General features: G+C 28.4%; 9 protein-coding genes across 9 annotated transcripts; 3 read left to right on the top strand and 6 right to left on the bottom strand.

The window, feature by feature from the left end:
• The first annotated feature begins 547 nt into the window (after positions 1 to 547).
• BX663DRAFT_466579 (phosphatase 2C-like domain-containing protein) lies at positions 548 to 2,523 on the top strand. The gene is made up of 9 exons (XM_051524058.1): positions 548 to 671; positions 792 to 895; positions 970 to 1,050; positions 1,122 to 1,253; positions 1,324 to 1,400; positions 1,477 to 1,618; positions 1,670 to 1,753; positions 1,863 to 1,928; positions 1,995 to 2,523. The coding sequence occupies exons 2-9, from the start codon at positions 793 to 795 to the stop codon at positions 2,333 to 2,335; spliced, it is 1,026 nt and encodes a 341-aa protein (XP_051386545.1). The 5' UTR covers positions 548 to 671; position 792; the 3' UTR covers positions 2,336 to 2,523.
• A 2,532-nt stretch (positions 2,524 to 5,055) lies between these two features.
• On the top strand, positions 5,056 to 6,176 carry BX663DRAFT_496896 (Gti1/Pac2 family-domain-containing protein). The gene has a single exon (XM_051525834.1). It carries the CDS (start codon positions 5,086 to 5,088, stop codon positions 5,935 to 5,937), a length of 852 nt encoding a protein of 283 aa, XP_051386544.1. The 5' UTR covers positions 5,056 to 5,085; the 3' UTR covers positions 5,938 to 6,176.
• Positions 6,177 to 7,280: 1,104 nt separating this feature from the next.
• BX663DRAFT_496894 (WD40-repeat-containing domain protein) lies at positions 7,281 to 8,972 on the bottom strand. Its single transcript, XM_051525833.1, has 5 exons — positions 8,673 to 8,972; positions 8,049 to 8,577; positions 7,800 to 7,942; positions 7,656 to 7,733; positions 7,281 to 7,582 (listed from the first exon to the last, which is right to left on the bottom strand). The coding sequence occupies exons 1-5, from the start codon at positions 8,797 to 8,799 to the stop codon at positions 7,497 to 7,499; spliced, it is 963 nt and encodes a 320-aa protein (XP_051386543.1). The 5' UTR covers positions 8,800 to 8,972; the 3' UTR covers positions 7,281 to 7,496.
• A 648-nt stretch (positions 8,973 to 9,620) lies between these two features.
• On the top strand, positions 9,621 to 10,178 carry BX663DRAFT_548725 (uncharacterized protein; the record flags this gene model as incomplete). Its single annotated transcript, XM_051531097.1, has 2 exons — positions 9,621 to 9,807; positions 9,907 to 10,178. The coding sequence occupies 2 exons, from the start codon at positions 9,621 to 9,623 to the stop codon at positions 10,176 to 10,178; spliced, it is 459 nt and encodes a 152-aa protein (XP_051386542.1).
• A 526-nt stretch (positions 10,179 to 10,704) lies between these two features.
• Positions 10,705 to 10,931, bottom strand: BX663DRAFT_403052 (uncharacterized protein; the record flags this gene model as incomplete). The annotated part of the gene is made up of 2 exons (XM_051522232.1): positions 10,705 to 10,782; positions 10,848 to 10,931. Coding segments are annotated over 2 exons (162 nt in total), but the record flags the coding sequence as incomplete, so codon positions are not given.
• Positions 10,932 to 12,835: 1,904 nt separating this feature from the next.
• BX663DRAFT_496886 (Longin-like domain-containing protein) lies at positions 12,836 to 13,746 on the bottom strand. The gene is made up of 4 exons (XM_051525832.1): positions 13,553 to 13,746; positions 13,344 to 13,491; positions 13,193 to 13,270; positions 12,836 to 13,089 (listed from the first exon to the last, which is right to left on the bottom strand). The coding sequence occupies exons 1-4, from the start codon at positions 13,707 to 13,709 to the stop codon at positions 12,942 to 12,944; spliced, it is 531 nt and encodes a 176-aa protein (XP_051386540.1). The 5' UTR covers positions 13,710 to 13,746; the 3' UTR covers positions 12,836 to 12,941.
• A 56-nt stretch (positions 13,747 to 13,802) lies between these two features.
• BX663DRAFT_534701 (Vps5 C terminal like-domain-containing protein) lies at positions 13,803 to 15,806 on the bottom strand (the record flags this gene model as incomplete). Its single annotated transcript, XM_051530579.1, has 7 exons — positions 13,803 to 14,236; positions 14,337 to 14,542; positions 14,604 to 14,814; positions 14,891 to 15,027; positions 15,091 to 15,229; positions 15,304 to 15,423; positions 15,537 to 15,806. 7 exons carry the CDS (start codon positions 15,804 to 15,806, stop codon positions 13,868 to 13,870), a joined length of 1,452 nt encoding a protein of 483 aa, XP_051386539.1. The 3' UTR covers positions 13,803 to 13,867.
• A 55-nt stretch (positions 15,807 to 15,861) lies between these two features.
• On the bottom strand, positions 15,862 to 17,984 carry BX663DRAFT_197194 (tubulin beta-1 chain). Its single transcript, XM_051521729.1, has 2 exons — positions 17,652 to 17,984; positions 15,862 to 17,389 (listed from the first exon to the last, which is right to left on the bottom strand). Exons 1-2 carry the CDS (start codon positions 17,677 to 17,679, stop codon positions 16,056 to 16,058), a joined length of 1,362 nt encoding a protein of 453 aa, XP_051386538.1. The 5' UTR covers positions 17,680 to 17,984; the 3' UTR covers positions 15,862 to 16,055.
• Positions 17,985 to 18,236: 252 nt separating this feature from the next.
• On the bottom strand, positions 18,237 to 21,539 carry BX663DRAFT_496866 (Mis6-domain-containing protein). The gene is made up of 14 exons (XM_051525831.1): positions 21,269 to 21,539; positions 21,070 to 21,198; positions 20,897 to 21,015; positions 20,725 to 20,834; positions 20,566 to 20,637; positions 20,386 to 20,512; positions 20,162 to 20,314; positions 19,959 to 20,094; positions 19,762 to 19,901; positions 19,580 to 19,697; positions 19,344 to 19,515; positions 18,833 to 19,285; positions 18,660 to 18,774; positions 18,237 to 18,601 (listed from the first exon to the last, which is right to left on the bottom strand). The coding sequence occupies exons 1-14, from the start codon at positions 21,297 to 21,299 to the stop codon at positions 18,491 to 18,493; spliced, it is 1,986 nt and encodes a 661-aa protein (XP_051386537.1). The 5' UTR covers positions 21,300 to 21,539; the 3' UTR covers positions 18,237 to 18,490.
• Between the last annotated feature and the right edge of the window lie 171 nt (positions 21,540 to 21,710).

Raw genomic sequence — 21,710 nt, 5'->3', positions numbered from 1 at the left:
TTTTGACTAACATATCTTGATTTGATAAGATAAAGAAGACTATAATAGTATATCTTGGTATTAATTAAATCAGGTATTATTACTCGTAAAAGATAGTATTATATAACATGTTTCTAACACAATTATTTTGGGATGTTTTTTTCTAGTTTACAGTTCAATATAATATTATGCATAATTCTTCAGAAAAAAAAAAGGGTACACATGCTTACATAATATTTACATTAGAATGACGTTTGTTATTGATATTATCCTACAACAACATTTATTGTATATTGATTATATAGCATAATTTATTCACAATAAATAAATATAAATGTGTAGTATGTATTCTGTCAGAACAATAAAAATTATCATTATCGGAAGGCAAAGCCTTGTGATGGGAAAAGAAATAGTATCGATCCATGAAAATGGTCACGTGAACACGTCATAAACAAAACCGAAAAAAAGTGGTAAGAGTGGAAATAGAGCATACGCAAGAAAAAAAAAAAGACACCTTTTTTATTATATAATATTGTATTATATTATTTTTTTATTATATTATATTATATTATATTATTTTATATTATTTTATATTATTTTATATTATTTTATATTATATTATTTCATATTATTTTATATTATTTTATTTTTTCTCTTTCGACTTATTAAAACTTACTAATACTTTAAAAGATGTAAATCTTGAGTCAATGAAATAAAATAATAAAAGAATGAATAATTAATAATAATCATATTTTTTTCAAAAAAAAAAAAAAAACAAAAAAACAAAAAAAAAAAAAAATAAAATAAAATAGAATGGGACAAACACTATCTGAACCAGTTACTGAAAAGACAACGACTCATGAGTCAAATCATAAATATTTCTATGGATGCTCTCACATGCAAGGATGGAGACTTAGTAAATGATTTTGTGTGTTGTGTGTGTATATTATGATTTGTTTTTGTTTTAATGTTTTTTTTTTAAATGGTTAGCCATGGAAGATGCCCATACAACGCTTTTAAAATTAGGTGATACTAATGCTAGTTTCTTTGGGGTCTTTGATGGGCATGGAGGTAATTATACATCCAAAAGGGAGGACTGTATGTATTCATATTCATATGCATATATTTATGAATATATATAGGCTCTACTATTGCACAGTATGCAGGACAAACTTTATATAAAAAAGTGCTTGAAAGTAAATATTTTGAAACAAAAGAATATTCCAAGGCTTTGAAGGATGCTTTCTTATCATTAGATAAAAGCATAATTGAAGGTAAAATATATAAAAGTTTCTTTTTTTTTTTTTAAAAAAAAAAAACTGTTTTTGTAACTTGATATTGTAGATAATAATTTTGCTTATGATCCTTCTGGATGTACTGCCATTGCTGCTCTTATAACTGAGGATAATCATATTTTTGTGGTAAAATAAATATAATTCTAATACAACTTTGTCCTTTAAATAAATATTTATTTATTTATATAATATATTAATTTAGGCAAATGCTGGTGATTCAAGAGGAATTATCAGTATTGAAGGCAAAGTAAAACCACTTTCGTTTGATCATAAGCCAACAGATGAGGGAGAAATGGAAAGAATTATTGAAGCAGGAGGCTTTGTTGAATTTGGACGCGTCAATGGTGAATAAAGAAACCTGTGTAAAGGCTACATGATTAATACTGTTTATTTAGGTAATTTGGCTCTCTCTCGTGCTATTGGCGATTTTGAATTTAAACAAAATGAGAATCTTCCTGCTGAAAAACAAGTGGTTACCTGTAAATTATATCATCTATGATATGTGATTCCATATACTTATATTTTCATCTTTTTTTTTTTTTTTTTTTTTTTTTTTTTTTTTTTTTTTTTTTTTTTTTTTTTTTTTAGGTGATCCTGATATTACTGATCATCAAATTACGAAAGAAGATGAATTTTTCGTTTTAGCCTGTGATGGTGATAAGAAATAACAAAAATGGGATTTTACTTTATATCTTATGTATTTTTGTTATATAATAATAGGTATTTGGGACTGTATGACGAATCAAGAAGTAGTTGATTTTGTACGTTCAAGTATTGCAGATGGTAAAACACTTGATACAATCTGTGAAAATATGATGGATCACTGTTTAGCAGATGATCAAACATCTACTGGACTTGGCTTTGATAATATGTCAGTCATGATTATTGCTATTTTAAATGGTAAAACGGAAAAGGAATGGTATGATTGGATGAAAGGAAAGATAACAAAGAATAATGATACCGTCGCTAAGAATATAACAACAGTTAATCATATTAATAATAATAATCATAATCATAATAATAATGAAGCAATGGCAAAAGGAAAACAAGAAAGTAATTAATGATATAATATAGTATAATATAATAAATATTTAGTATCTATTTTTATATAAATTCTCTGCACGATTTTATATATGAAGCCAGAAATAAAAGAGGAAACGTATCGATTTATCTTCTTTTGCAGAGAAAAAGGTTAAATATATCAATCTATTTCGACTTATTAAGGAAGAGCAGCCTTGTAAATTACTTGAAAGTATCTATATCACTAGTTAGTTAGCTTTTGATATTATAATAATTTTTTAGTCTTTTATGAAAAAAAAAAAATCTACATTACAATGGCTTTTCTTATTAACAAAATAGTGCAACAATGTAGATTTATAACTCTTTGGACCTATCAAGTTTTTTTTCTTCATTATTATTAATAATAATAAAAGATGAACTTTTTTCTGATCAATTGATATTGTCTTCAATACACTTGGGGCAAAAATAAATAGATACGGCAAGCTAATCACATTTTATGACTCGAAATTCTTTATATTTGACCAAAAAGCATTTATGTGAAAATAAGCATATGGACTGATATAAGATATATGTCAAGTTGTCCTTTTTTCCACGTAAAGAGAATAATAAGTCAGTCTCATGATTGAACTATTTCATATTTTTTTTTTCGGTAAAATAGATTAAGAAACATCCGTTAACAACTATCGTCAGCAACGATAATCAGATAGAGAGTTTAAATACATAAAGATTTTATTTATTTATTAAAAGCAACGAAAGCATCTATAAAGTGATATTCACTTATATTGAATCAGAAATGCCTTTAATAAAGACAAATAACGATAATTTTATATATATTGGAGTCATTTAATAACCCCAATTATTTGAATTTTATATATTTGGAAATAGTAATGGAAAACTTGTTATAAATACCCCAAATATCAATAGACGAAGCCGTAAATCTATCTATCTCTCATTAACTAGGGAAGAGAGAGAGAAATTAAATATGTACATAATAGGAAAATAAAATCTAGAAATAAAATGCAAAAAGAAAGAATGCTATTAAATATTTATATACTCTTTGTGGTAACAATAGCTTATTTATATAAATAAACAGGAATGATTGTAGAACAATTTAGAACAAATATATAATGTATACTAACGATATAATATTCAAGTGAATCATTATTAAATAAAATAATTTTGTATACTATGTTGAATGGCAGTTTATTTTAGGCTTTAATAAATAGTCTAATTTTCTTAGTTTTTTCTAAATTTGTGCGGGGAAAAAAAATGGTATTATTATTATGGAAATTACATATTTGTTTAAATTAATTTTGTTGCTTATTATTGTTGTATGACCCTCCCCTCACCCCTCTCCCGAATAGAACTTTATAGAATCATTCCCATTTTTTTTTAAACTTTCTAACATACACAAATATGTAAATTCATTTTCTCGACCAACTCCTGTGATTTATGTGTTTTGTTCTATTTATACATGATTAACTCCTTTTTTTTTTTTTTTTTTTTTTTTTTTTTTTTTGCTGGAATGATAGCTTATTATTTAAGGTACACTACTGCAAACAACGTCATTACTTTAAACGCTTTTTTTCAATTTAACTTGTAAAAAAAAAAAAAAAAAAATAAGCTTTTTTTTATTTTATTTAAGTCAGGTACACACAATACCAATTTGATATTTTGACCAAGACAATGATCTCATATTGATGCCATAGTAGCAATTATTATACTCTTCATACATGGTATTGTTGTTATAGTAATATTGAATAAAAGAAGAATTCGGAGATAACATTAGTTGATAGTGGTGGGAGGGAAAAGGAAGGGAGTTTATACATGTAGTATTTGTTTAAAGTATGTAAATTATTAAATATATAGAATACATTATTATTATTTTTTTTTGTTTATATGCACGTAGAGAATGAGATTAAACATATAATATATATGTATATATATCGTTTATTAAGGCTTAATAAACCAATTTTAATTGAAAACACGCATGTATAATAATAAGCAGCTACTGTCTCTCCTTTTTTTATGTCTCCTTTCAAATCAAATTCTAAGGGACTATTCCCGCCAAAAATATAATCTAATATTCTTATTTTTTTTTTGTTTCTATCAAGGGGAAAGAGGGAAATATGTATCAAGGGTTATTGAAAATGATAGAAATATATAAAAGAGTAAAATAAATAAGATTATTTATATATCATTGATAAAAGAACATAACAATTCCCTTTTTACTATAAAGTTAAATTCCAGAACTTATTTCTTTCCTATAAGATCTACCTCTTTTTTTTTTTTTTCTCTTCATTTAAAAGAAAAGAAATAAGGGTTGCACAAACTATGTGTGTAATGACATCAAGTTAAACACAATCGAGATATTTCCCGATCCAGGTTTAAAATTTTATAAACTCCCATTTATTATTGATTTTAGCTTTTCCTCCCCCTTTTTTTACTTTTTGTTTCCTTCTCCTCCCCCCAAAGAATGCAGCTTTTTTTTTTGTTCTACCCCTTCTATTCTGCATGAAACATTAAAATAAATTATTTTCGCGCTTTTCATGACATAATATGCTGATCATGAAAAAATAAAAAAGGTTAAAAAAAATCCTTCTATGTTTTTTTGGCATTTTATATAAAAAGGATCGTATTTTTTTTAATATTATTCAGTTTTTTTCTTTTTTTTTTTCTTTTTTTCATTTTCCTTTTTTTATTTTATATCCATATATTTTCCCCTTTTTTTTATTTTATTTTATTTTCCTTTTTTTTTTTTTTTTTTTTTTTTTAATTTAAACATATAATAATGGAAACATTTATTGGTTATATTAAAACACCTCAAGATGCTTTGATTATATTTGAAGCTTGTAGAAGAAATAAACTTATTCGAGTTCAAAGACGATTATCAACTAGAGAAAGATCGCAGATACGTTCAGGATCTATATTTGCTTGGGATGAAAGAGAAGCTGGTATGCGTCGATGGACAGATGGACGAACATGGTCTCCTAGTCGAGTTCTAGGCAGTTTTTTAACGTATCGTGAACTAGATACCAAAAGAAGACCCCGTAAACCTTCTGTTAATTCATTACAACAAAACACAAAGGCCAGTCTGACATGCTCTTATAAAGCGGATGGTCTTATCAAACAATCCTTTTCTATCTGTACAGCCAATAATCATAAATTACATCTTATTTCATATTATACCAAAGCCGATGTTCTCGCAGGTCGTTTAAAGCGACCTCTTCATGATCCATTTTTGAATCATATTAAAATCCCCAGAGGATTTTATCCTGAATTAAATCCTTTGGATACAAGTGGAGGTCATTCAGCTGCATTACATAACTTGAAAGAGACTTCAATGGCCCTGACATCCTCACCTTTATCGGATATTGAATTTCCTTCTCATTCGCCACCTTCATTGTCTTCCTCTCCTAGAACATGTGACGATGATATTATCATGACGGATTTATTACCATCTCCTCATCATTATTATGTGTATCACCATCCATCATCAACAACAGCAGCAGCAGCAACAACAACAACAACTACTGCAGAATACCCATATTTACCGATAGCACAAGATATCGCTTGGGAGAAGGTACCTTCCAGTGAAGATCAACGTCAATTAAAGGCACTTCAAGATTTTATACGATTATAAAAGGAACCTTTCTCTTTCTTTTTTTTTTATTGTTGCTGTTGTTTATGAATGTTGTTTATTGTTCGTTTATCCCCTTCTCTTTCATTAATAAATATAATATGCCCTTCCCCTATTTTATACACTTATACAACTTATTCCTTTTCTCTCTCTCTCTCTCTCTCTCTCTCTCCTCCTTTTTTATACATATTTGTATATAAATATAATTTGATTTTATATATATTTATATTTATATATTTTATATTTGCCCTCCTTATTTCTCATTATATACACATATTTAGATATACAAAAAAAAAAAGGAAAAGAAAATACCCATAAGCTTTTATGTTGTATACCTTTACTATTAATTCATATTAGAATTTATGATACTAATATTTATAACAATAATAATAATAATAATAATAATAATAATAAAAATCTTTTATTACTTGGAAAAATGTCACACATTCTTCTCCTATTATATACATACAAAAATATATACAAACATATTAAAAATAATCAACATTATCTATTAGGAGAATTGCTGATTAAAAAAAGGGAATAAATGATAAAATAGGCTTGTTTATTTGAGTTGTTTTTATTTAGAACAAAAAAAAAAAAAAAAAAAAAAAAAAAAAAAAAAAAAAAAAAAAAAGTTGACCTGTTTTGTATAAAATACTATTTGCTCTTCTTCTTTCTTATAAGAGATAACATGTGATACATTTTTATTTAAGCTATGACTACTACTACTACTACTACTACTACTACTACTGCTGCTGCTGCTGCTGCTGCTGATTTAACATTACATATTTTAACCTCTTTAGTGTAATATTCAGTTACCCAAGCAGCCGGTTAAAGTTCGAACTAATTAACTTTAATTTCAACCTCACAACATGATAAAAGGAGGAGGAATAAACAATTATTTGAATGAATAAAAGGGGACAAGGACAAAAGTCATTATTTATTGATAAATAGGCAATATATTGATTTGGATATTTTTTTTTTTTTTTTTTTTTTTTTTTTTTTTTTTGTTAAGCAAGACTATTATTTAGTTGGTTTCATATCAACATTCGCAGTTTATCCTAAATTATTTTAGTCTAATAGAGATATTTCAATAATAATGAGTATATACAAAGTCAAGACTACTTTTATCATTACTTGTATATATTCTCTTTACAAACATCATTGACTTTTTAAAGCTCAAAGTTATATACAGTAATAACTCCTTCCCCCTTTATTCTATTTTGCTCTCTAGTTTGAATTGTTATAGTTGTTGATTCTGCACAATAAAAGTGTAATGTATAAAGAGAGAACCTCAGCAAGTAGGCTCTATTTATTACTACTGAACAATGATAATTACAGCAAAAAAAAAAAGAAAAAAAAAGAAAAGGAAACAAAGTATACATGTATACATAAGAGTCTTATATAATATATATATATAAATATATACATACACATACACATACACACACACATACACATACACATATACATACATATATATATGGATATCATATTCTATACAATGAATAAAAAAAGAAGAAAAGACTCATATTATAGATGCACATTAAGATGTGTTGGAATTAAACTTGCTGTTGTTGCTTATTCTTTTGCCATAATCCATATGATTTTGTTGGATCAGTTTGCCATAATCGAATAGTTCCATCCTCTACAAGATATATACAATAAAATAAATAAATAAATACACAAATAAAAATCCTTATTTTTTAGGTCTGATTTACCTGAACCACTCGCATAAATTTTACCATCAGGACTATAACTAACTGTATGAACTGGACCGTGATGTCCCTTGGAAACATCTATTCTTTCCCTTCTTTTTTTAATTTGTTATAGAAAATAGCATTCTATCTTATTTTCTTTCTTACCTACGACTTCTCCTGTATTGAAATCATATATATGTACCCATAACTTTTCTTCAATACCTGCTACAAATTGTTGATGATTTGGATGAATAGATACAGAAGTTAGACTCTCTTTTGTATGAATCGTCTTTACATCATCAAATGAACTATAAATTCACATATATGTATATATAAACATGAATTGGAAAATCCTTCCTTGTAAAAAAAAAAAAAAAAAAAAAAAAAAAAAAGAAAAGAGTTTTGCTTTTTTACCTGCCCAATTTCCAAAAGTTAGCCGTCTTTCCAGCGGCCCATGAAATATATTCACCATCCACAGACATTGTCATGGTTGGAATGGCTGTCTCACTCTTTATCATGCCACCTTCACGCATTGTACGTAAATCCCAGATACGCACTACTGCATCTTCACCTGCACTCATGACAGCATGACGTGCTTCATCCCAAACAATAGCACGAATCGTGCCTTCATGTCCCATCAGCTCTAATGCAGGTGAATCAGGTCGATAAAGATCAAATATCCTGAGAACTTGTTCTTGACCACCTGTCACCATCTTTGTAGCATCATCGTTAAAAGTAACAGCCCTTACAATATGTTTATGTTCAAAGGAATGAATTTCATCACCCGTTTCTGTATTCCAGACCTTGGCTGTAAAGTCGGCAGATCCAGTGACGGCCTTTTGAGCATCCCTTGAAAGACGTGCACTCCAGACAGCTCCTTTATGGCCTTGAAACGTGCCTATCCAATCACCTGTAATACCGTCACGCAGCATAGGATTACCGTCTAACATAATATATATATAAAGGCGTTGTCAGTTTCTTTTTTTTTTATATTATTGTTATTATTATTCTGTTATATAAAATATTGATTTAGTGTACCTTTGCAGGCAGATATTAAATAACATTTTCCATCTTCTGTTATAGGTGAAAAATGAAGATCAACAACAGGTCTTGTATGGCCTGAACAAGTTAGGGGAATAATGCGATTATTATTAATACTTGACATTCTGGTATAATTGAGAGACTACTGATGAAGAGATAAAACAGAAAAATAAATAAAAAGTAAAAATAAATAAATAAAAGAGAGATAGAAAGCTGCGGAGATTATTAAAGTATTTGATGAACTTTAAAGAGTAAAGACAATTCAAAGGTAATGTTGAATTAAAAAAAAAAAAAAAAGGTCAAGAACGATGATGATAACAGTAATCGATAGAGAAAGAAAGAAGGAAAGAAAGAAAGAAAGAAGAAGAAGAAGAAAAAAAGAAAAAAAAAAAAAGACCATATTTATTTAGTCTAGTACAACAATCTATTTTTCTTTTTCTCAAGCTTCAGATCTTTAAACTGTATTCACTATAAAGTAGTGAACAAATATCTGCTTATTTTTTGTATTTATGACTACTTTAAACTTTTTTTTAATAGATTTAGTCAGTTTTTACAAAGTTATTGAAATAAATCATATGATGTGAATAAGCTCTTCTTTATTACCACTGTTTATTATACGCATCATGGTATCAAGCACTCTTTTTTTGTTCACTTTTGGTCTTTTAAGACTGGGTGTCACTTGGAAAAAAAAATAAATAAATACTACATTCAAAGAACAGTAATAGAATCAATAAAATACATGCTTTTTTTTTTTTTTTTTTTTTTTTTTTTTTTTTTTTTTTTTTTTTTTTTTTTTTTTTTTTTTTTTTTTTTTTTTTTAGTCACTCATACCGAGAAAAAATCGGAGGAGGTAATAAGTCCTTCTTGGGTATAAATATTTAATGAACCCGTCAAAAAAAAAAAAAAAAAAAAAAAAATTATTTCCTTTTTTTTTTTAATAAACTCATGTCAGCAACTAAAGAGTTGGAACTTGTAAACGAATTAGAAGAAAAGATAAAAGAAATATTAAATGATGACATCTTGAGTGATGTACCTACTTTTCCAACTCTAGAAGAACTTGATGCTTTAATTGCAATAGAAAAGGGTCAAGCTTATCGCGTCACCATTGAAAGGCCTCCATTACCTTCATTCCGTACATTGTAGCTCTTTTTATTATTATTATTATTATTACATTGTGCCCTATGTATAAATACATACATGTGTATAGTTACATATATTAATTTTATATTAGGCATTATCGTTCAACAATCCTCAACTGTACGAGATATAAAAAAGTTAATTAAACTACAGGTAGAACGTATAGAAAAAAATGAGCACTCTGGACGAAAAAGAAAAATAAGTTGGAAATATATTTGGCACTCTTACTGTCTTTTATTTTCAAATAAAAGACTATTAGAAGATGATGCCGTTGTGAGTCAATTGGGCATTAAACAAAATAGTGTATTAAGGTTTACAAGAAGGGTTCATGAAAAAGGACAGCATAGAAAAGCACAAAGATATTAAAGCCATGTGGCAAGATTTTTTTTTTTGTATCATTGTTATTGTTGCAACGTTTATACCAAGAAGAAGAAGAAGAGAATAATTAAGAACAAAAAAGGAGACCTGTGTAATTCAAGGATTTAGAAGAAGAAAAAAAAAACTTTACTTTTCTGATTTTATAGAATGATGACTTAATAAATAACAAATAGAAATGCACTGTGAAGCAAGTATATGATTGTATACAATACAAAAGGGATCTGAACACAATTATTTTATTATTATTTCTCTGATTTATTATTAGAATGAAGGATACAAGTACTCTTCTTTTGGTAATAATAACATCATAACTTAATTACAATTAGGCTTATGTAGATAATATGTATAAGTGAGTGGGTGAGTGAGTGAGTGAGTAAGAGGTAGATATAGGAGATTGGTGAATAAATGTGATAATACATATTTTTTAGGGAGTTTTTTTCTTTTTGCTATAATAAAAAGGAGTAAAAAAAGAAAAGAAAAATGGGATGCATTGTATCTATAATGATGTCGTATGAATTTTAGCGTGACGACGCAAGTTACTGACTACAGAGAATCGTCTTCCACAGCCTTCAACTAGGCATTTATAAGGTTTCTATTCATATATATTTAATAAACTAGACACATTCATATAAAAAAAAAAGTTGTATATTATAGTACCTCTCCTGTATGACTGTGCATATGTGTAGCCAAAGAACTTGGACGAGTAAATCGTTTAATACATAAAGTACATTTATATCTTCTGGGTGTATTCGTGTTATTATTAGTTGATGCATTATTATTATTATTATTGTTACTTTTATTACTACTATTACTACTTCTACGTCGACTTGATGATTTGCATTGACCTTTCTTTGTTAATATACGTTTCGATGTCTGTGATAAAACAGAATTTTGATTGTTCATAGGTGAAGCTATTAAATGGTATTGACACTCTGGTGAATAGCAAATTGTTGTTGCTGTTGTTGTTGTTGCTGCTGCTGCTACTGCTGCTGCTGTTGTTGTTGTTGTTGACATGATCATGGCAGTAGGTAGAGGAGATCCTATATTATTATAACTATGACAAAAAGGATCCATACAAGCAGTAGAAATAGGTATATTCGTATTTTGAACTGCTTCACAACAACAATAATCTGTAATCCTTTGTTGTTGTTGTTGCTGCTGCTGCTGTTGTAAATTGATTTCAGTAATAGGTGGCGTTAATGAAAGGGGCATATCTCCTGGATAAACGTCATAGAACGGATCGGGTATCGGTGATAATAAGACATTTTCTGCTGGCTTTTCGAGACCATAATAAAACATTGGAGGCATAAAAGAATAATATTTTCTATTATCCTCAAGCATTAAAAGAGATTTATTATTATTATTAGATGAACCATGGCTACTTAAACTGTAATTAGTAGGAGAATTCACATGATTCAACTCGGGTGAACGATCAGTATGATTGGTCATTGAATAATAATAAGGAGGAGAACTATTTATGGAAGAAGAAGTAGAAGAATAAGCCATATGTTCCATGTCAAGATAAGACATAATTTTTTTTTAAGCGAAAAGATAATTAAAAAGAAGACTGAGTAGTGATTATGAGAAGATAGAAGGAAAAAGAGAGGGGGAGGAGAAAAGAGAAGGAAAAAAAAAACTAATGAATTTTTATATAAATAACGAAAATAAATGATTCAAGGGGAGAAGAAAAGGGGAAAGTGAAGAAAAGAGAGGAGTCTTTTTTTTTATTTTTTTTTTTTCTATCTTTTTAAGGGATTGAATGAGGAATAAAAAAAAAAAAAAAAAAAAAAAAGGCACAAAAGAAAAAGAAAAGGTTTATGTATAGCATTTTTACTTGCTACATAGTATTATTTTGGGTCATGATGTAAAAAGTAAAGATTTCGTTCAAACATTTATTATGTGTATGTATATGTGTATAACCTATGCATACATGATGTATTGTATAACTCAATATACTGTAAGTACCAAATTTATACTTTATTCCGGATCATATAAATCATTCTTATATCCCCTTATTATAACATCTATATATACACATGTATATACACACCTTCTTTCTCCTCCTCCTCCTCCCCCTCAATCTATACTAATAGGAGGTTATTAAAAGTATGTAGTATAAAAAAATAGGAGTGAAATGAAGCGGGTACCTGTCCGAAAAGAAAATAGTGTTTTCCGCTTTCAACGACACATTTGTTTGTTGTCGTTTCGATTTAAAAGGTATCGATTATATTTGTTTAAAATAATGTCTTTATTGTATAACAATGAATAATACACAGCATATTTTTTGTTCTATTTAACTAGAAAAAAAAAATTGGGGCATATCAATATCCGAGCTGTCCATTATATATTATGTAATCTTTCTCCTTTCTCATCTTTATTATATTTAAATCCGAGACTGAGTAGTTTATTTCGATGACAATATATGCTGTAAACATAAATGACAAAATATACAAATACAGACATATTCATTTTATTATCATTGCTGTAAAAATTTGAAGAAGAAGTGTATGTTTTCCTTTCCCCTTCCCTCTCTCTCTCTTTTTTTGTTTTTTCGTATAACTGTCAACAAAGAAAAGAAAACATTCCCTGCTTTTTATTATTATCATTAAGCTTTTACTAAAACATCATTGTTCAAAGGACAATTCCGGTAATAAAAAGAAAAAAAAAAGGGGGGGGAGTTTATTAATAATAATAAGGTTTACATATATAATAGAATACAATATTATATACGTGTGTATGCAAGTGCTTTTTCTATCTCAATAATTGATTAGCAAATTTGTCTTTTGCAGTTTGATAGGCCTGTAGCAAAGTTTGTTCAGAAAAAGGAATATCGACCATGTCCATACGAGGTTTAGATACTCGACTAACAATTGCGTTTGAGTCTGTTTCTAATATAATTCTATTGTATTGTATATTAAAAGAAAAAAAAAGGGGGGGAGGGGGTTTAGAACAGCTTTTTTTTTTTTCCTTCATCTATTTAAATATTATTTATATTCAATTACCCTCCATCTACAGTTTCATCAAGACAAAGAATGACTAAATCTAAATTATCCATTACAGCACGTTTTTCAACTTGATATCTATAGATAGAAATAAGCTTTCTTTCCTCTCTCTCACTCTCTCTCTCTCTTTATATATATAACTATAATATACCTTAATAAAGTAGAAACTGCATCATAGAAAGCATTCAACATGCTTAATAAAATCAACTCATTCTCTTCCATTGAACCGACAACATAAAAGAAAATATCAATATTTGAACGATACAAAACAATTTGATTATCATATAAAATAACTTCGCCTATATAGATGTATACATATGTAAGCAATCCATTCATGGATTCAACTCCAAGTTTCTTTACCTTGCGCACGCTTTGTTTTATCGAATAAACCTTTTTCAAACTGCTTTTGTTGTTTTAAAGTAGTGTGTTCATTATCATAGTATTTAGCTAATACGCGATTACCCTCCGCATCAAGTAAAATAACAGCTTTTATAGAATATAATGAAAGATTGACCATGATGCAAAATTAAATTATAAAAAAAAAAAAAGAAAAGAATAAAAAAAATACAAATTACAATAAAATATGAAGCTATCTATGATTGGCCGCTTATATTTAACTCTTTATTTTTTTTTTTTTTCTATTATTATTATTATTTTACAAGCAAATATTTATTATTAAATTGTTGATGCAGTTACTTCTTCTCCATCATTATCACTTAATCCTTCTGTTTGCTCAAAATAAGTCTCCCATAAAGCAATAATTTGTTTTTGATGTTCAATCATACTTTTAAGGAATTGCTCTACACTATCACGAAAATCTTCTACTTTTTCTTTATCAAATCTATCAAGTTCATTCTTGATTAATTTTGAAATATCATCAAACTCGTCTCTTAATTCCTCCACTCTTGCTTTCATTTCATTTAATTCGTGTTGTTTATCTGCTTTCTGTTGTTTGAGTTTTTCAAATAAGCTTAATTTCTTTTGATATTCAGAGTCTGCTTGTTGATAAGTTTGAAATGCTTTTATTCTTGCATTGAAGGCAATCTATTGTAAACAGAGAGTTATGAAAATATAAACACACACACACACACACACACAGTATGCTTCCTATTTATAAAAAAAAAAATGTCTCTAATTTCTTTACTCTAATAGAACCAATGATTCGAATATATTCATCAATTGTATTCTCTAAAGTGATAATATCATATTGGGCTTGTTGTTCATGTAGATCTTTCATTTTCTTTTGTATTTCACCCAAGACCATTAAATGAGTGGATAAATTTCGATTTAATTCAGCTGAAGCAAGTGGGAACATACTTTCTCCAAAATCCAAAGTAGCCGCGCCCAACTCTATTTTAATCCTATCTTGAGTCCCTCTTATCTATTTTAAACATATTCTTTTTTTTTTTACCCTTTCTCTGCTTAATCACGCCTTCTACACTCTTTAATAAGCCCTTTAATTGTACTTCTAATGCATCTAATTGGTTCTTTTTTGATTCAAACCATTCATCTACTTCAACAAATTTAGAAAATGGATTTGTAGCTGCATGTGTTATCGTTTCACCAAAGGATCGCATAAAACTCATTTTAGAATTCTCAGGTTCTGCTCTCCGTTGTCGTTTCTAAAGAAGCCATGATCAAAAATTGTGAAATTTCGTGATATATACACAGAGGTCCATCATTTTCGACTTTACTTACCTCCACATTAAATGACTCGCTTTCTAGAAAGACTTTTAAATCAGGATCACCATATAGCATTGGATGAGCTACTATTTTTTGTAGGCAGCGCTCCAAGGCTATTCTTCTTGATTCTACAAAATCGTTTTGAAATCGTCCTTATATGTAATACTATATTAATTCTTTTTTTTCCCTAGTTGAATTCATTACAAATAGTATACCTAAGAAAGCATGTTTTTCTGGAACAGGTGGTACAATCACACCAGGATTACCTAACGTAAGTTGATTATATAACCATAAAAAGTCACTGAAGCGTCTTGCCACTACAAATTCAGAAGAACGAAAAGCAGGAGAATTGGTCTATAAAAAGAAGAATAAATAAATAAATATCTTTATGCATTTTTTTTTTTTTTATTATTATCATTATGACTTGCCTTTGTTCTCACTTTATAGATAATATAAGCTTTAATAGCATCACCTACTTTTTGTGGATCTTCAATTGTCACCTTAAAATAAGGTCGAGATCCACTTTTGGGTACTTGTAAAGATGCTGACTATAATAACATTTTTTTTTTTTTTTTTTTTTTTTTTTTTTTTTTTTTTTTTTTTTTTTTAGTTTTCCTCCCGAATAATAAACATATATAAAGGAAGAAGGCTTTATATTTACTTGGGTATCTTCTTCTCTATTGTCTTTAGTAATCACATTGGGTTGAGTATTTAAACTCAATTCTCCCAACTCATTTGTTAATTCATTTTGATTTGTTTCTTCTTTTACTGAATCGTCTTCTTGTAAATCATTGGGTAAATGGGTCTCTATTGTTGATGATGTTTCAATCTCAGGTGATTGAGAAGAAGCATTTGCAAAAGGATTGGATTCTATTGAATCTTCATTATAATTCAATAAGGAAGAAGAATGTTGAGAATTAAAGGTATCCATATTAAAAGAACAAACGTTTATAAAATAATATGATATCTAATTATACGTATTATAGTTTTGTTTTAACCAATCAAAATAAGCATAATTTTTATTTATTTTTTTTTTCTTTCTTTCTTGAATTATGATGATGGGTGGGGATATTAAGATTATTTGTGTATAATTGAGAGAAAAAAAAAAGGGGGGAGGGGGAGAGGGAGAGACGAGGAGGGGAGGGGAATAAAAAAAAAAATAAAATAAAATAAAGGAATCTTAATCTTCTTCTTCTTCTTCAAGAACTTGATCTTCTTCAAGATAGTCTTCATCTTCCATAAGTTCATCATCAGCTGTAGCTTCTTGGTATTGTTGATACTCAGAGACCAAATCGTTCATGTTAGATTCAGCTTCTGTAAACTCCATTTCATCCATACCTTCACCTGTATACCAATGCAAGAAAGCCTTTCTTCTAAACATGGCTGTAAATTGATCATTGACGCGTTTAAATAATTCTTGAATAGCTGTACTGTTACCAATAAAGGTACCTGACATCTTCAAGCCAACAGGAGGAATATCACAAAGAGAGGTTTTAACACCATTAGGAATCCATTCAACAAAATAAGAAGAATTCTTTTGTTGAACAGCCAACATTTGGTTTTCAACTTCCTTTGTCGAAAGACGACCACGGAAGATGGTAGCTACGGTTAAATAACGACCATGACGAGGATCAGAGGCAGCCATCATGTTACGAGCGTCAAACATTTGAGCTGTCAATTCGGGAACACTCAAGTTACGATATTGTTGAGAACCAAAGGCAGTTAAAGGAGCAAAGCCGACCATGAAGAAATGAAGACGAGGGAAGGGGACCATGTTGACAAAGAGTTTACGTAAATCACTGTTCAATTGACCAGGGAAACGTAAACTGGTAGAGACACCTGACATGACAGTGGAGACGAGTTCATTTAATTGACCATAATCAGGGTTAGTCAACTTTAAAGTACGGAAACAAATATCATAGAGGGCTTCATTATCAATACAGAAAGTAGCATCACAGTTTTCAACAAGTTGATGAACGGATAAGACAGCATTATAAGGTTCAACAACCGTATCAGAGACCTTAGGAGAAGGAACAACAGAATAGGTACAAAGCATACGATCAGGGTATTCTTCACGAATTTTAGACAATAAAAGAGAACCAAGACCAGAACCGGTACCACCACCCAAAGAATGAGCTAATTGGAAACCTTGAAGACAATCCGTGTGTTCAGCTTCTTTACGAACAACATCCAAAACTTGTTCAACTAACTCAGCACCTTCTGTATAATAACCTCTAGCCCAAGAGTTACCTGCACCGTTTTGACCAAAGATAAAGTTATCAGGACGGAAAAGTTTACCATAAGGACTAGCACGTACTGAATCCATCGTAGCAGGTTCGAGATCAACAAGAACAGATCGAGGTACATATTGACCAGAAGAACCTTCATTATAAAAGACATTGATACGTTCTAATTGAAGATTATTATCTCCAGCATAGACTCCATTTGTGTCAAGACCGTGTTCTTGTGAGATTGTTTCCCAAAACTTTTGACCAATTTGGTTACCACATTGACCTAAAAAATAGTGTATAAGACTATGTTATTTATTTATTTTTGTGTGTGTGGGGGGGGATAAATCTGTGTAAATTCTTATCTTTTATACACTATTTTTTTTTCTTTTTTCTATTACATCCCTTCTTTTTATATATATTTCCCCTTTTTTTTTTTCTTTTACTACTTTTTTCCTTCTTCTTCTTCTTCTTTACCCCTCCCCTTTATATATGTAAATATCTTTCGTCCCCCTCAAAATAAATAAAAGAAAAAAGAATAAACTTACCAACTTGAACGTGAATAATTTCTCTCATTGTTTTATGTATCTTTTAATATGTATATAAAAGACGAAAGAAAAAGACAAAAAGATAAAAAAATAAAAATTCGGGGTTATTTAAGTAAAAATTATTAAATAAAATTACCTTTTCCTTTTATATTTACCTTTTTTTTTTGTTGTTGTTTTAAGGGAAAATATCTATTATTTAATTCCTTTTTCTAATTCTTTTTAATAATAACAATAATAAAAAAGAAAAGATTGTATAATATATTCTTCTAATTAAGTAAGTGAATAAGGAAAAAGAAAAAACAACAAGAAGAAGAAGAGGAAAAAAGAAAAAAGGGAAAGAAGAAGAGGAAAATAAAATTTCATTAATAAAATTTATTTATTTTATTACACGAGTATGGATTCCTTTTTTTCAAAATAAAGTAACCAATAAAAATGGTTACATTTCTTGTTTGTACTATTTGACATATTAAAAAAAAAAAAGATAACTCTATTTTTATTTTTATTTTTATTTTTATTTTTATTTTTATTTTTATTTTTATTTTTATTTTTATTTTTATTTTTATTTTTACTTTTACTTTTATTTTTATTTTCATTTTCATTTTCATTTTCATTTTCATTTTTTATATATTAGAAAAAGAGGCCGTATCTGTAGTTGAGACACTGATAGCAGAAGCTTCACTCAAAGTGATGGATTCGTTTCCTTTAAGTTTGATCAAGGAAGTCATACAGGCATAGAGTAAATCATATATACCAATAAATCCATTTTGGTTTAAATAATCCAAATATTGAACACGATAATTAAAAAAGTCAACAGAAATACCTCCTTGCTACAAAGAGATTTAATTAAAATTAATTGTTATTCTACTTTTTCCTTTTACCTTTTGAAGCTGCTTTAGATATTTTGCTGTAATAGGCCTTTGATGTATTATTTTTGCTTCATCTTCTAACATCTATTGAAATTTTGGAATATGAATAAATTTAAATAATTACAGTATAAAACTCACTTACTGTCATGAATCGTTTAGAAAATCCGACTAACGGTGAAGAATGAGTAATAGATAATACTAGATTAGCATCAATGTCTCTTTCTTTGCAAATTGCTTTCAATTTTTCAATGCTCAATCTATAATAAAAAAAAAAAGAGTCAGCTTGCAGTTGCATAAATATCAATCTCCTTTTACTCTTTTAATGAAAAGGCTAGCGAATCTTGGTATGAATTAGATAAAGCCAGATTTCTCCATAAAGCGTTACAGATGTCCATCATGTACTTGTTAAAATGATCAAGATAGGCAGGATTATGCTTTGACATCCAGTCCTCAGTTTTTTTATCGTTTTCTTCAAAAGCTAACTTATATCGATGAATAATCCCACACATTCGACTCACTGCCATCGCAGAGGTAGAAAAGAAACTACGATGAACAAGAGCAGCAGCAGGAATAATAATATCTGGAATATCGTCTTGTAACGAAATAGTAGATACAAGTTCAAAAAATGTTAAACAGCCATGTTGCATCAATGGATTATCATTTTCCGCTAATAAACCCATAACGCATATTCGATCAACATGCTCTACTAATTTTTGTATTGTTTCAAAGTAATTAATGTTAAATGTTAAACCACTAAATACATTTGTTCTATCATAATGGTATGTTAGTTTAATTGAATCTATTCTACATTAAATCAGATCTTTACATGTAATCAACATCTGTTTCCCCTTCTTTACTTAATTGTACATGTCGACTCCAATCCAATAATGCCCAATTCTTTAGCCATTCTGTATAACAAAGTATTAATTTTGTTTTCCATCTGACATCAGATACAGCATATAGTTTATATAAAGGCTTTAACACTTGCTGATATAATTCTGTAATTATATATATATATATATATTAGGAGTGTGTAAAATTTATTCTACTTTTGTTATATACCTCTAAATTCACCAGGTTTAATATATGTTATTAATTCAAAGATTTCATCCTGAAATTCGAATCCATTCCATGTTTTTAAATATTGAAATAAAATATATTCTATAGCAGCCAGTTGAGTCTAGACATAGTATAAAGAATGAATGGAGAGTATTAAACAAGTCATGTCCTCTGAAGTGTTATACCTTTGCAAATCGTGTAAATTTAACTAGCATCTTTAGTAATTCATGTAATTCTTGTCTTTCACTATCTTTACTATTACCCCATCTTATCAAATCCATAATTTTTTGTGTGATCCAATAACTAAGGCGGTCAATAACATTATCTATTTTGATTATCAGTACCCCTTTTTTTTTCTTTTTCTTTTTCTACGTGTGTTTACCATTTGGATCACATAAAAAGATATGTTGTAGTCTCCTATTTTCCAATACTGCATAAAATTGCTCTGCTATTTCAAAATTTTCTGCATTATTTGCAATACGAGTAATATCGATTATATCTAATGTACGTGAAGGTTCCTATAAAAAAAAAAAGAAAAAAAAAGATACATCAACACTGATTCATAAATTGTTGTCACTAACTTACTTCTGTTAATTTTTTTGACCGTGAACCTCTAGGTTTTTTCCTTGCTGGTAATTGAAAGTCTGACTTATGCACATCTAATGTTAATTCCATTTCATCATTAGCCCATAATCCACGAATATTTGCAAGATTAGTGGTGATATTAAGGCAGGGATTCTACAAGATGAAATTAAAATCTACATGCATATTTTCTTTCTATCTATATAAATTGATTCATATGTTCTTACTTTGAATACAAATACATTGACGAGTCGAACATTATATGGCACTATAATACTAATATCAAATGTTTGATAATATAATAATAAACCTATCATCTCTGCATTATTTCTTTCTGATTCAATCAATTCATTCCTATAGAGAAGAATTAAAATTGAATTATAGCCCATTTACAAATATATGATTACAATCTTCTAACTCTATATGGCGTAACTTGTTCTTTTCTAGTCAAGTAATAAAGTAAATGACAAATATGGGATCTATCATTAAAAAAAAATACAAATATATGTATATACTTAGTTTCAAATCACGTATATAATTCATCATAAATATAGTGTATCATCTACCTTACTGAGACATAAGGTAAATAGTGAAATAAAACGGGGTATAATTTACGAATTCTATCTTTTCTTTCAATAATGTCATATACAGCAATAATCCATTTTAGCAACTCAGCCTAATCATAATAATACATTTTAATATTTTTTTTGTTACTACATTAAACAAAAGGTAACTTACAACCATACTCATATCCACTCCTTTCTGTGATAATTTTCCAATGATACGAATAATATATTCGTCTGATATCTTACTTCTTGGCAATAAATAAGGAATAAGTATTTTTGCTGATGCACTCGCTATAAAATTAGTATTAGCAATATTGTTGTTTTAATGAGCTTATGCTAACATACGCAAGTTTTTACTCAAAATGGCTTCAAATAAAGCGTTGAATTGTGGTTCTAGTAGTCCATATTGTTCGATTAATGGAAATATTTTTTTGAGATTTTTAAAATAGTTTTGAAGTCGATGAGTGTTTAATTCTATCTTAAACTTATGCATTTAGAATCAATCAATTAATCAGAGATCTTTTTTTTTTTCTTCCTATTATACCTGGATTCATTCCCGCCATTATTTCTCTCATGAGTTCGTCTACATTATCTTTTGTTGCAGCGTTTATTTTTTTTCTCAATCCAGGGATTACATTAGGAACATCGATTGATTCGTCTTCTTGATCTGATCCCGAAATGTAATTTTCTGAAAGTAGAATTGATTAAAACGATATACAACGATAATATATATTTATACATGCATGCATGTAGATATACCCTCAAATGAACTCATTAATCTGGTTTCAACGATAGGGAAAAAAAAAAAATAAAAAATAAAAAATAAAAAAAATGATTTTACGTGCCAATTATATATTTTTTCTAGGCCGTCACGAATATACTCCAAATGCAAATTTAATGTGAGTTATCTTATATATTCATCTATTTATACCTTACCATTTATGCCATTTGGTCATCTGTTTGCTGTACAGTTAATTATATCTTTT

Source organism: Cokeromyces recurvatus (genome assembly GCF_025118155.1).
Source record: "Cokeromyces recurvatus strain NRRL 2243 chromosome Unknown BX663scaffold_3, whole genome shotgun sequence".
Lineage (NCBI taxonomy): Eukaryota > Fungi > Mucoromycota > Mucoromycetes > Mucorales > Mucoraceae > Cokeromyces > Cokeromyces recurvatus.
The sequence above is the reverse complement of the archived record's forward strand: the minus strand, read 5'-3'. Positions and strand labels throughout refer to the sequence as shown.

What these genes read in the sequence shown, in the direction of transcription:
- BX663DRAFT_466579 (XM_051524058.1), top strand. Translation starts at nt 793, where the DNA reads ATGGGACAAACACTATCTGAACCAGTTACTGAAAAGACAACGACTCAT. An exon ending in AGATAAAAGCATAATTGAAG is followed by an intron (nt 1,254 to 1,323) that starts GTAAAATATATA and finishes TTGATATTGTAG; the next exon opens with ATAATAATTTTGCTTATGAT. An exon ending in AGGATAATCATATTTTTGTG is followed by an intron (nt 1,401 to 1,476) that starts GTAAAATAAATA and finishes ATATTAATTTAG; the next exon opens with GCAAATGCTGGTGATTCAAG.
- BX663DRAFT_496896 (XM_051525834.1), top strand. Translation starts at nt 5,086, where the DNA reads ATGGAAACATTTATTGGTTATATTAAAACACCTCAAGATGCTTTGATT.
- BX663DRAFT_496894 (XM_051525833.1), bottom strand. Translation starts at nt 8,799, where the DNA reads ATGTCAAGTATTAATAATAATCGCATTATTCCCCTAACTTGTTCAGGC. An exon ending in TTTAATATCTGCCTGCAAAG is followed by an intron (nt 8,578 to 8,672) that starts GTACACTAAATC and finishes ATATTATGTTAG; the next exon opens with ACGGTAATCCTATGCTGCGT. An exon ending in AACTTTTGGAAATTGGGCAG is followed by an intron (nt 7,943 to 8,048) that starts GTAAAAAAGCAA and finishes GTGAATTTATAG; the next exon opens with TTCATTTGATGATGTAAAGA.
- BX663DRAFT_496886 (XM_051525832.1), bottom strand. Translation starts at nt 13,709, where the DNA reads ATGGTCAATCTTTCATTATATTCTATAAAAGCTGTTATTTTACTTGAT. An exon ending in TAAAACAAAGCGTGCGCAAG is followed by an intron (nt 13,492 to 13,552) that starts GTAAAGAAACTT and finishes ACATCTATATAG; the next exon opens with GCGAAGTTATTTTATATGAT. An exon ending in GCAGTTTCTACTTTATTAAG is followed by an intron (nt 13,271 to 13,343) that starts GTATATTATAGT and finishes TTCTATCTATAG; the next exon opens with ATATCAAGTTGAAAAACGTG.
- BX663DRAFT_197194 (XM_051521729.1), bottom strand. Translation starts at nt 17,679, where the DNA reads ATGAGAGAAATTATTCACGTTCAAGTTG. An exon ending in AATTATTCACGTTCAAGTTG is followed by an intron (nt 17,390 to 17,651) that starts GTAAGTTTATTC and finishes ACTATTTTTTAG; the next exon opens with GTCAATGTGGTAACCAAATT.
- BX663DRAFT_496866 (XM_051525831.1), bottom strand. Translation starts at nt 21,299, where the DNA reads ATGAGAGAAATAATGGCGGGAATGAATCCAG. An exon ending in GGTCAAAAAAATTAACAGAA is followed by an intron (nt 20,095 to 20,161) that starts GTAAGTTAGTGA and finishes TTTTTTTTATAG; the next exon opens with GAACCTTCACGTACATTAGA. An exon ending in TTTCTAAACGATTCATGACA is followed by an intron (nt 18,602 to 18,659) that starts GTAAGTGAGTTT and finishes AAATTTCAATAG; the next exon opens with ATGTTAGAAGATGAAGCAAA.